The sequence below is a fragment of the Haliaeetus leucocephalus genome, unplaced genomic scaffold (genome assembly GCF_000737465.1).
Source record: "Haliaeetus leucocephalus isolate CR32 unplaced genomic scaffold, Haliaeetus_leucocephalus-4.0 Scaffold306, whole genome shotgun sequence".
NCBI lineage: Eukaryota > Metazoa > Chordata > Aves > Accipitriformes > Accipitridae > Haliaeetus > Haliaeetus leucocephalus.
This window is the reverse complement of record NW_010972742.1, coordinates 2,838,071-2,850,618: the sequence shown is the minus strand read 5'-3', so window position 1 is coordinate 2,850,618 and position 12,548 is coordinate 2,838,071. Positions and strand designations below refer to the sequence as shown.

Below are 12,548 nucleotides of genomic sequence, written 5' to 3'. Positions count from 1 at the left end.
CCTTAAACCACAGGCAGTATATTTAAGATTGAGCACTCCCATGTGAAAAATGAGGTTGGGCTGCCCGACGCAGCATTGCTGCAGAGGTCCCAGTAGGACCCGTGCTCTGGTGGTGATGAAGGCTGCTGCAGCCAGCACCGGCGGATCTCCAGGGCTAATGTTCAGGCCATTATTTGAATGTGTTTTTCCTGATCTTACAGCCCTTTATCAGTAGCTGTGATATAGCCTATTCTTCTGAGACACACAAATCGGAGGGTAAGGTAGAGCCAAAAACTGCTCCATAAATTCACTTGTTTATGCAGCTTTGTATGCCCTCGGGTGCACTTCTGCTCCTCTAATAATTATTTATATTTTGGAAATAACTGTATGGCCACCAGGCACGATAAAAAGACAACATCACCTTGTGAATTCCATCAAACTTTAAATGTGATCTTTTCGGTAGCGCTCGGATAATAGTCAAACTAATATATTCAAATTAAATCACTCGCATTTGCTCAGCAACCCATGCGTGTCCTCGAGGAGGCAAAACAGCTATACCACAGCCACAGCAATTTTACCAGGCTCCTGTTCCAGCTCTGAGATCTAACAGCAAAGTTAGCGTCTTTTGATCTGCATGGCAGCAGCTGCTTCTGCTCCAAAGTCTAGGCTCAGGACAGTCGTCTCCCAGGGGGTTGCTTAGTGGTCAGCATCCCACTTGAGAGCACGTCTGCTAGAGCTGCAGGGTAAATGTAGAGTGGTTTGGTGCTGGTTGCCTCTAATTCAGCTCAGAAGATGCCTGGGCAAGATCATCACCGTATTCCCGGCTGACCGGTGAATGTTCATTCGTGATGACTTGCTCTTGTTGGGTTGGAGGCATCATCAGAGCTCCTCTCTCTCCCTCTTCTCCCCATCAGGCAAGGAAGGGCTATCAGAAGACTATCCTGGAAATCAACACGCCCAAAGTAGAGCAAGTACCTATAGTCGACATCATGTTCAATGACTTCGGAGAAGCGTCACAGAAATTTGGATTCGAGGTGGGACCGGCTTGCTTCATGGGCTAAGAGCCACCTGAAAACTAGTCTCCAAATGAGCAACCTCGTAACCTCATTGCGCCATTTAATTAATTAAAAAAAAAAAAAGAAAGAAAAAAAGAATTCCTTGTCACATGCACGTTCTGAAACTGGACAGCGATGGGTTATTTTTTTCCGTTTTGTTTTGTTCCTCGTTTTGCCCGAATTCCTCTGCGCCACTGCACCCACACGTACCGAACCGCCGACCGAGAGGACCGTTCCCGCGACAGACGTAGAATCGCATGACCGACCACCGCACGCGTGGCCCTGAGACCTGTCCCCGTGCCGCTGTCATTGCTGCTCCCACCACTGCTGCTCCACGGCCACCCAGCAGACCCCACCGCCATCAAAGACTTCTTCTTCTTGCCACGAAGCGATACCAAGCGCTTGTCTATAGATTATTGTTTGTTTGTTTTTAAGGAAAAAAATGGAAAAAACTTGAAACTCCTGTGTTCAGCTTGACATTGAAGTCCCGGCAGTCCTGGCTCCAATCCAAACCCCGCTGAAGCTCATCGGAGGCATTTCGTTGACTTCCATGAGATTTGGATCGGCTCTAGCAAGTAGACATCATGGCCACTTCCAGAATTTTTAATGTCTCCATCGAATCGCGGAATTCTATGTTTTACAAAATTTAACCCCATGAATTTGATCGCTAAAATTCACACTGGGCATCTCTTTCCCATGTATTAAAGGTGCTTATATTTTTGTATGTTTGTAAGTAAATATTTGTATTGTATATTATTTTAAATGTTTAAATGTTTCTGGCTTCAAAACATGCATGTGACCCTGTCTGTGTTAAAACCACCACCCTTCCCACCACCATCCCAGCCAAGCATTCACCTGGGAATGAAGATGGCGGCTCACATCCTCACCGCTCCTGCCTCTTCCCAACCCCAAGCCTGGATGTGGAGGGGCTTGGAGTTATGCCCAGGCACGAGTCTTTGCAGGATGAGGGTCCAATGAGTGGCAAAGCAGCCTCCCGAGCCACAGATGCCTTTTGGAATGATTCATTTCAAAATAAGGAAATTAAAGCCGCTTTTTAACAAGATTTCTACAATACCCTGACCTAAAAGGAGGATCCGCTTTGAGTCTCTGCCTTTTTATACACTTGCTTGCCTTAACATAAATGTTTTAAATTAATTCTTCTTTTTTTCCTTCAGCATTCTTTTAAAATAATAATAATTAAAAAAAAAAAAATCCGTTCCCAGCGGCAGATTGCAGTGGCAGGGGAAATCCATTTGTCCTCTATGAATATGAGGTATAAAAAAAAGGAAAAAGAAAAAGGTGCTTTTTATTTTTACATGTCTCTGTGGTGCTATCTATTTGAATAACTTTAATACAACACTGGTGATACCCTGCCATTGGCCAATCTCCCACCAGCCTTTGCTTTTTAGCCACTTTCAACACAGACTGCAGGCTTTTGCTACAGTCTTTGATTATAAATGCATGCCACCTTCATATTTTTATGTAGAAGACCCGCTCCTTTCCTTAATTGTATTGCGGTAGCTTATACGGTCCATGTAGAAGAAGTATTAAATATGCTTACGTCTTTTTTCTTTTTTTTTTTTCCAAGACTATTCATGCATTTTGTACGGTGGTAACCATACCAGATTGTACTCAGTCGCTGAATGTTTGTGGTGCTAATTTATGTATTTGTTGGATGTCCTGACGTGATGCTGATGCCGTGTGGGTGCCTGCCCGCCGAGCGCTCCCGGGAGTCTGCAATTTTCTTCATCTTCCCACGGTGGCTCTGCCAGGAAGGCTTTTTTTTTTTTTTTTCCATGCAGCGTTTTCGACTCGCAACCTGCAGACACCATCTTCTTTTTCTGTTTGTTTGTTTGTTTATTTGTTTGTTTTCTCCCTGGCCGTTTTCCTCATTTAGATCTCTTGGCTGGAAAATAGATGTTGCAGGGTGTTTTTTTTATTATTATTTGGCCTGGAGTATTATTACAGCAATGCTTGAGCCAAGGGGGGTCTTTCACCATAAAGGAAAAGACATCACATTTACTGTGAAGAAAAGCCTATATATGATGTCTTTTCCCCCCTCCTTCCCAAGCAGAGAGCAGCAGCGTCCAAGGAAGGGAGGCGAAGCCATGCTGGAGGGAGCGGCGATGCCGCGCGGTGCTTTTCGGTCTGGGAGAGCCATGTCCATCCGTCTCCCTTCTTCTGTTGTGTTCTCTCGTATATATTTTTTTTTCCACTTGGGGAATAAAAAAAAAAAGGTGCTACCCTAAAAACTGCAGACTCCGGCAGCGAAGCGGTGAAAAGGAGTATATAATAATATATAGGAGAATTCAGTTTCTCAGTCACCTTGGCAAGAGCCTTGTTCAGGAACAGTGGGAAGGTCAGAAAAGGTTGCGCATTCCTCTCTGCAACAGAAAAGCCATATATTGATGTATGTACACACGTGTGCGTCTGTCTAGGTCATGTGATTCTGTTACAAATTTTCATCAAGGGAGCTTTTTTCTTTTATTTTTCCTTTTATTTCTTTGCTTTAAGAAAAAAAAAAATTCCTCTGTTGAATTCCACAGTGTTGTAATTGTACTGAGCTCCAAACTGTTCCGATTTCCCCAGACCACTTAGCTACGGTATATTGCAATAAAATTACTACTTGTATTTGCAGACATTCTTTTTGTGTAATTTTATTTCCCTCCTCCCTTAATATATATGACTTGAACAAATGTTGATAAGAAAAATAAAACCTATGGAAAAAAATTTTAGTACATAAGGCCCTTTTTAAAATATAGTGTCAGATGACATATTGTACATTTCTTCAAAGTCCAATAAACATGTCATAAAATTTAAGTGTAATGCCCATAAGAGCTATTTTTAAATATTTTAAACCTGTGTAATAAAGGAATAAATGTAATAGATTTTTTTCAATAAATCAAGTTTACTGTTTCCACCTAAACCAACGTGATGTGAATGTCTTCTTGAAGTTGATTGCAGCGTGATTTCCCCACGACCCCTCTGCTCAGTGGAGCCTGAAGAGTTCATCAGAGGAGCGGTGAAAGTGCTTAAAGGTAATAGATACTGTAAAATAATAAACCAAACCCATCAGAGAGAGAACTTCCAGGCCTGGAATCTTTTTTTTTTCTCAGTGAGAAGCTCCAATCGACCCAACAGCGTAAAAATCCAACGCGGGGGTTTCAGTGGCTGGGGTCTGGACGAGAAGATCAGGCGGCCGCCAGCTCTCCACCTTCTCCACCGCAGCGGCAGCGGCACCCGAGGAGCCTTTGCTTGGCACGGCAGCCTCTGCTCTGGCCGACCTTCTCGCCCCGAGACGAATTCAGGAACCGAACCATTTCTCCACGTTCTTGGTGAGCTCCTCAACCCCCAAACTCACGCCTCGGTCCCAGGGCGCTGCTGCATGGACGTGCTGGGGGAAGAATGTAGGGGACGCTTTCCTCGTCCTCTCCTCCTTCCCTCCGGCGGGTTTCACTCCAGGGATGTGCAGGATGACGACAGCTCCTCTGGAAACCGCTGTAAGAAATTGCGTGCATCTGCCTGCTAACGCCAGCCGCTGCTGCCGGATTCGCATCACTCTGGTTCTCAGGGGCTTCTTGCAAAGATCGTTTGGTTGGCGCTGCTGGTTTACAGGTTTAAGAAGATGCCTGCACCTTGAAAACGTGTCCTTATTTGCAACACGGCAGGTACGTACAGTGCAAACACACACGCGTGCACAAACCTACTTCTATGCACAAAGCTTTGCAATGACCACACCAAGCTGTGTGTCCCATCAGCCTCTTCCCTTCGTTCTTTAGCTGCAATGAGTGGTAGATGTCGGATTGAGATGTTCAGGTAAGGAGCCAAAGTCCTTTAGTCTAAGTGCATAATTAACTTGTAGGAGTAGTTTGGGGAAATCTTGGGGTGTTATGGCCAAATCTTCATCCAAATGGACCCCAGAAATGCAGAGGTACTACAGCCGCAGGGAGAAACTAGGGGGAAAATCCCTTTAATTACTTAGACCTAGCTAGAAAGATCTAACTTAGATCCTGATGACGCTTCAAGGTGACACTAACCTCTTCTGTGCTGACTTGCCAGTTGTGATTTGCACTGGATCATTGCTGGTTGCAGCAAACACTTTTAGCAAATGCCTCGGGGTGTCACTGCCCAGAGGAGCTTTGATCTGCCATTAGGAAAAAGCAGAGGTCTGAGTGAGGATTTGACTGGTTCTGGAGCTGCCAGACACAGGAGCCATACCATATTTTTCACCTCTTTTCGTGTATCGGAAAGGCCATGATTTGGTGCTAGACCTCCAACGCAGCAACTCTGTCTGCCAGGTGAAACACAGAAGGTAAATTTTGGAAGATCCACAACAGAAAGCAGCAGATTACCAAAACAGGGTTTGAGTACCCAAGACAGCTCAGTTTTGCTCTGAGGACGGGGTGAAGATGGGACAGCTCAACCCCAACCCACGCACACCTCGGGGGCTCTGCCGGATGGAGCTCAGCACCCACACTGGTCCTGGTATAACTCGGGGAGTAAGAGTTAACCAAGCGCAGCTGAGCCCAATTGTGTTTCCAATGACCTTTAAAAGTAGCTGAGCCAGCCTGGGCAGGGGAAAGGGTAGCTGCAAGGCTATTAGTGTCTGCTTTGCTCTGCCTGTGATTTTTTTTCTAACAGGCAGGGGCTTAACTAGGCTGGGATTTATGCAGTTCTGTGTATTGAGAAAGAAGGTGAAGCCTGAAGAGCTTTTCCCATCCAGTTACCAGAGCTGACCCAAGCACAAGGATGTTTACACTTGCTTCCTGGCTGTTTCCTAAGGTAAAATATGAATTGCCGTGTGACTTGATTTCTGCCGGTAAAAGGGGAAATATTCCTTCTTGGTTTATTTTTTAGCCCTGTTCTAGAGGAAGGGGCCCAGGTCCTCGTGCTAGCTGCGTGTCTGCTGGCTCCCTGTCTTTTATCTTGGAGTCCCTTGGCTTGCTTCAGCTGGTAGAGCAGCGGCTGTCCCTAAAAAAGCACATTCCTATGCGATTTGTGAGAGTAGGCAGCGGGGCAGGAAAAAGAGCGTAAGCTCAACCATATATTAGCCACCTGAGACTCTACCGCAAGGTTACCTGTAGGACGGGAGGCCGCAGGGAGCGCAGCCTCACGCATCCATCGCTCACACGGGATGAAGCGCTGGTGCTGGTGCCTCCTGGCCAGGGCTGCGTGGGAGCAGCCGGTCCACGGGGGACACGGGCTCACCATCTGCCAACACGGCAGCACCCACCCCGGCGTGGTGCAAAATGGTTTTTCCAAAAAGCAGCTCCTTCTTAGTTGTGCTTCGACCCTGGGGATGCACCACCAGTGACCGGCACGTTCCTGCTCCTCCTGGGAACCGGTGGGGAAGGGGTCAGGATCAGCAGCCCCGGGCTGGAGGCACAGCTCTGTCGTGTACCGCTCCCAGTCTGGTCCACACCGTGATCACACCGTTCGCTCTCTGCAAGACGCTACGGCTTTGGTTGGGATGCATCCTGCTCTATTATTATCTCTCAAAGCAATGCTTCTCCTGGCTCCTTAAATACCATGTTTACGTGCGACTGGTAAAAATAAAAATGGCTAAAAAAGAGGTGTTGGCTGTGATTAAATTTAGAGACCAGATCCTGGGTATTTCTTCCCTATGGTCTAGGTGAGTTTGGGCAAACAACGTAGAAGAAAAGCTGTGAATGGCTGTTTTATACAAAGTATTGGGCTTCCTTAGTGTGACTAAAGCTCTCCTGGAAATAAAGAAACAGCAAGACAAAGTGGGAGGCTATAATGAGAAGGGGAGAGGAATGTGCCTTAGCATGAAGAGAATATGTAAAGCGTTGGGTAGAGCGAGGCTTTCACAGCATACAAGGCAAGCTAGAGTTATTTTCATTGTTCAGCTGCTTTTTGTCCAGCATCTTCTCCCCAGCTGGGCCTTGTTTGACTTGTTTGTTTTATTAATGTCTCAATCAAAAGCCTAGAACTGATCTGACCCACAGCTCTGGAGAAAAAAACAAAACAAACAAAAAAATCTCTCCATGACTTTCTATGAGAAAGAGCAAGTGAGCTGGAGATACCTCCTGCCTGGCAGCTCACCACCACCTGTAAATTAAGCTGCAGGGACTCCAGCAAAAGCTAATACAGTGCAAGTCAAATGTATCCCCTTTCTCTTAACACCTTGCACAGGAACTGTGCCACTGCAAATTCACTGCTGTGGCTTTCCTGCCAGCCAGGCACTCCACCAGACAGACAATTTCCAGATTTTTTTTTTTTTTTGTATTTTTTTAACGTGAGTGATCTGAGCAGGACAGACCGCTGCCGCAGCGGTGAGTCGCATCAGGCTGATACTTATGTCTCTTGGCACCACAAGCCTTGCGTCCCTCTGCCAAGAGCATCACGTCCCATCCTCTGCCGGGGTTTGGGTGAAGGCTGCAGCCTGCGGCAGCGGTGATGCCCGGGACCTTCACCCACAGCATGGCTGGAAATGCTCAGGGATGTCTCAGCTTGCAGCAGTAATGGGAATTATTGGCACAAGGGCTGTCAGCTGTGCTTGGTGATACTCAGCAATCCCGGCTCCTGCTAGCACTGTGCAACCTGACCATTTCTTTCCAGAGAAAATCGTGTTTCACCCAGCCAGGGCAAGCTCTGCACAGGCTCTGCCCAGCACTGCAGCGGGTGGTGGGGCAGGATCTGGCCCTGCAGCCGCCCGGTGCTGCCGAGGGCTGAATCTGAGCTCATCTGACACAGCCACCTCTTGTGCTCTCCCTTTTTGCTCCACTTTTCCCTCTGCTTTGCCATGCTGCATAGTGTGACAGCAGCAGGTGGGAAGCAATATTTTATCATAATTATCCATAAATCATTGTGTCACTGCAGTGGGGACTTCTGTTTTTTCCTTCCTTTCTGTTTTCTTTGCATGTATTTTCTTACTTTCAGGCAAGAGCAACCCTTGAATCCAACCTGGGCTGATGTTCTCAACATCTGCCAGTCGCTGTTTAACCAGCGCTGCTCTCCTGCTGTTACGCAATGGCCCAAAACCACAGAGCTTTAATGCTTTTCAAGGCAGCTGGCTTAATCCAAGCTCTGAATTCAACCAGGAGGCACTACTGATACTAGAGAGTACAAAAGCCCAGCTTCATGACTTAGGTGATGACAGAAAAAGACAAAGCTTGAATAGCAGCCCTGGAATTCAGTGCTTACAGCCAGGTACCGGGATGCGCAATAGGTCTGTAGTGCTTCTCCCTGGGCTGGTCTCCATCTCTCCTCCAGAGGAGCAGGATGCTGTACTGCAGTTAGCAACTGACTGGGGACTGCAAAAGTCACCAGCGCTGAGATCTGGTCCACCAGGATTATCCTGCAAAAGCACCATGGAGCAATCCGTTGGATCGTTACAGCCTTGGAAAGAATTTGCTCTTAACTCATCCCTCCCTCAGTGCTTCCAGCTGGGAGGAATGGCGGTCCCCTCTCGCATCAAGGAGAACTTCAGTACCAGCATCTTCTCTGGACACATAGTCAACCTGCTGCATTTGGGGCTTTCTTTAGGTATTTCCCCAAGTCACAGCACTGAAAGCTGGTTTTGCTTTTGATCTCCAAGGCAGGCGGAGCGTTAATGTGCTGTAGTTTTATTTATGGCCCCTATTGCCATTTCATTTATTCCTTGTAACTTCTCTGGCTGCAGATTTTTTTCCATCCTGGGGCATCATGGCAGCAAAGTGATTTTCTCCAGAGGCACAAACTCAATAGTTCAGACAGGCCCTGCATGTTTCTACCTTCATAGCAAACAAAACTTAGCAATTTATGCTTGTATTTAATGGGTTTTCTCAAATAGCCCAGAGCAAAAATAAACACCCCAAAGAAATCAAACACATGAAAACCCTAAAGAAGAAGCTGTTTTTCTCCTTCAGAGAGAAGCCAACATGCTTGTTTTTTAAGAGATGCATAACTAAGAGAGCTCTGAAGCGCTAAAATTACATCTTGTAAGGCGCAGGCTGTCACGCTCAGAGGCACCCCTGGAATCGCTGCTCGACACAGCTGAACGCAGAGAGCAGACGTGCCATCTTCGGGCCCTGCGTTGGGACTTAACATTCTCATTCTGCCTAATTATTAATATGTTAATTTGACAATGAGATGTTCTTCTTTGCAGAAAATTTTCTGCGCTGTGCTTGGCTTTTTTTTCAGCTGCTCCTTAGCTCAGCAAATTTTCCTTTTTCTCCATTTCCTCGGCTCAGGCAGGGCAGAGCCATGGGCTGCACCTGGGGGACCCTTCCCTGAGCACCCTGGGGTGCTCAAGAGAGTATTGGTGTCGCGCGAGCATCGTGTTGGTGCTGACTGCCAGCCTGGCCTTGGGAACATCCCCTAGTGTGGCCGAGCCACCATCCCAGCCCTGCAAAAGGTGGATGCTGGGCTGCAGCCCCAGGGACGGGGACTGCTGTGGCTGGGCCATTGCCTGGGGACCCAGAGGGCAAAGATGCTCAGGCTGTGCCTTTCGAAGTGCAAAAACTTCACCTGGGCAGCTGAGCAGGGCCCATGACTTGCTAGCGGGGTCTCTCTGACGTGGGTCGTCTCCCGTCCACATACACCTGTGGTGAAGAGTCAGGTCTCTTTGGGATTTAAATGATAATTCACATCCAAAGGTCTACCAGGGGCTCCCAGGCTGAAGCCTGGGTTGGAAAAGTGCCTCTCTCCAGCCCCCATCTCCCCCAGAGCTGAAGCATCTCTGCTGCAGGTCGGCCCCCAGCCCGGAGCCGCTCCTTGCTGCTACCAGGGTAATGTTGAATTTCAGGAGAAAGCAGGAGCAGCCACAAGAAAAAAAAAATTGTCCCTCTTTAAGGTTCTTCTTTCAAGCAGGCTGATCAGAGACCCTGTTGAAACGGAAATCAAAAAGCTGCCAGACTTGAAACGTTAATTAAGATACACAACAGGGAGAGAGGGGGAGAAGGAAGGAGGGGAACGTCTATTCATGAATTATCTGCTCTAAGAGGAAGCGTTTGTGAATTCGAAATGCATATATCATTTTAGTGGCAAATGAAAGAAATTGAATCAAACTACACAGGAAGTTTGTACACCACCGTGGATTTAATTTTCAAACTTGCATTGGGCAAAGATTAACCTTGCTGAAGGGCGTTAGTGGAGCAGACAGAATGTGTAAAAATTAATCCCTGCTATAAGTTTCTTCAGGAGGAAACACTAAGCAGTATTAAATATTTATTATATATAAAAACCTTCTCCCCCCCCATTTTCTTTCCTGCTTTGCATTTCAGTTGCTGCTTCTGCCAAAGCCTGTCTGCCCAGCAAAGCAGCACGCCTGGTTCACACTGTGAGAGCACAAGGGTTTTCTTTCCTCTGGTGTAAGGAGAAAGGTATGAGGAATAATTCATTTGCCACCTTGATTTTTTCACTCCCTCCCTTCTAAAGATTGATACCGTTGCACGTAAAGGGGAGAAAATCAAGTTGTGCTGGTCTATAAGTAGACACTATTTATTCTCATAGAGTTTCATCTGCAATTTGTTCAGCATCTTTGGAATTAAAATCCCTCTGCAATCTTCCCAGCTAGCTGAAAATATGCCGTTTCCCTCCTCTTCCTTCTCAGATGTCTTTTCCCTCTGATCAGGGCACAACGTTATCGATGATGTGATTCTGCTTTACATTCAGATGGTTGTGTAAGTTTTGGACCGTAAATAATGCTCCTGTGCAGCACAGGCAGAATTATTCTGAGTTTTTTTTCCTCTTCTTCTTTCTTTTCCTTCTCTCTTTCCCTTTCTATTTTTCTTTCTTCAGATCTTGGAATGGGTGATAAATTAATCATTTCTTCCCCCATAGCAACCGCCAACGTACAATATGGAGCTGATTACTTCACACCTGTGATTTAGACTTAGAGGTGACCCTGCAAACAGCAAAAAAAGAGCCTATCTCATGGATCCTGTGCTGCCTGGGTGGAACAAATCAGCCCGGCACAGAAACATGGCTCAGCACATTAGTCCTAGAAAGCAGCTTACGGTCCCAGTGTCCCTCCTTTGTCCCCAGCACCCAGAGTGGGGACAGCCCAGCCAGCTGAGTCCATGCCTGAGTGCATTTCTGGAGCAGTTGCAGGCTGGTTTCCACTTTTTGCAGGGATTAAGGTGGTTTGCGTGGGTACTTTCTGCTTGGCAGGATGATGGCACTTGGCCTGGCATGCACATGTCTGCCGGATCCTGCCCCAGCTGCCCAGAACTGATAAGATGCGATCCTCGAGGCTGGTTCACTGCAAGGCATATTTTTATTTTTTTCTTCTGATTAGAAATAGAAAGCAGCTGAGGACGGGTGGAGATAAGCCATCCCACCAGGTAGCACAGGGTCCTCCTGGCTAGAAACCACCCATGGCAGACCGAGCTGCCTCTGTCACCCTCCGTGCTCTGGATAACCACTGCCAGTTATCCGGGGCTGCCAGTCAACAGAGACAGGAGCATCTTCAGGCCACCAGTTACACCCGCCTGACTTCGGTTTGCTGAAGTAAGTGGGCTCAGTGTCCTAAACCCGAACTCTGGATTAGCCCAAACCCATTCTGAGGGCTGCAGTACGTGACCCGATGGGATGCTGCATGTTGCAAGGGTAGAGCTGGAGGGTCTGGTTTGTGTTGGTGCTTTTTAACTGGGGAGGAGAGCCTGGGTGGCTCCAGCTGGGTGCGGGGGGTGTCAGGTCCCCCTTAATCTGCTCACAAGAGGCTGCCCAGCCCAGGCATCGCTCCAGAGCTGATGGTATGTGGCCATGGAGGAGAGGAGACTCATCCTCCTCTTGCTGCTTTGGAGCCTTCTTTCTGCTGCCCAGGGGAAGGGCTGGAAAGGACTCGCAGACCCCATCAGGATGCATTTTCCCATTGTTCAGTGAATCCCTCCCTTTAATTTCCAATACAAATAACAATTTGTGATTAAAAGGAAATCCACCTGAAGTGTCTGTCCCACGGAGTCATTATCCAATTGAAAAGGCTTTTCTGGGGCTGATCCAACCCCCTTCTCATGGCTGTGTTTCTATTTATTTTTTAAAAGCAAAAGATTTCATGTTGTTTTGTTTCTAATTTTCTAGAGAGCTAATCGGATTGGCAAGCAGAGAAAGGAGCTTTCAAGAGAAGCAGCTGCTGAATAGCAGATAGCATATAAAGCTGGGCATGTAATCCAAGCTTTACCCACAGCCTTATTAAGATCTAGATGTTTTATTGCAGGCATATATCCAGCTGGATTTCATATTAAGTTTTGTGATTTCTCCCTTTCCCCCCCTCTCCTTCCCAACACTTTTTTTTTTTTTCTTCATATAATTTGTTGCCTTTTGCTGGAGGAAAGAGTCTCGTTTAACTGGTACACGTGTTGCACTGAGCAACATCCTCAATTTAAATGGAAATTCTATCAATAACAAATGCACTCTCTCCTCACCCGGGAAACGGCTTAGAAATATCATTCAGAGGTAAAAAAAAAAAAAAAAAAAAAAAAAAAAAAAAGAGCTCAAACCCGTCGGTACAAGAACAGCCACAGTCCTCTTGCAGAGGCCAATTGCAGATAATAAACTGCCCATTTGTTT

General features: G+C 46.9%; 1 protein-coding gene across 1 annotated transcript in view; it reads left to right on the top strand.

Moving 5' to 3' along the window:
* The window catches only part of COL5A1 (collagen, type V, alpha 1), a 156,309-nt gene extending 155,177 nt beyond the window's left edge, over positions 1 to 1,132 (top strand). Inside the window, exon 66 of the mRNA XM_010570808.1 lies at positions 894 to 1,132. Within this exon, the coding sequence (XP_010569110.1) occupies positions 894 to 1,040 (147 nt within the window). The 3' untranslated portion in view covers positions 1,041 to 1,132. The remainder of the gene's footprint in view (positions 1 to 893) is intronic.
* Positions 1,133 to 12,548: the final 11,416 nt, after the last annotated feature.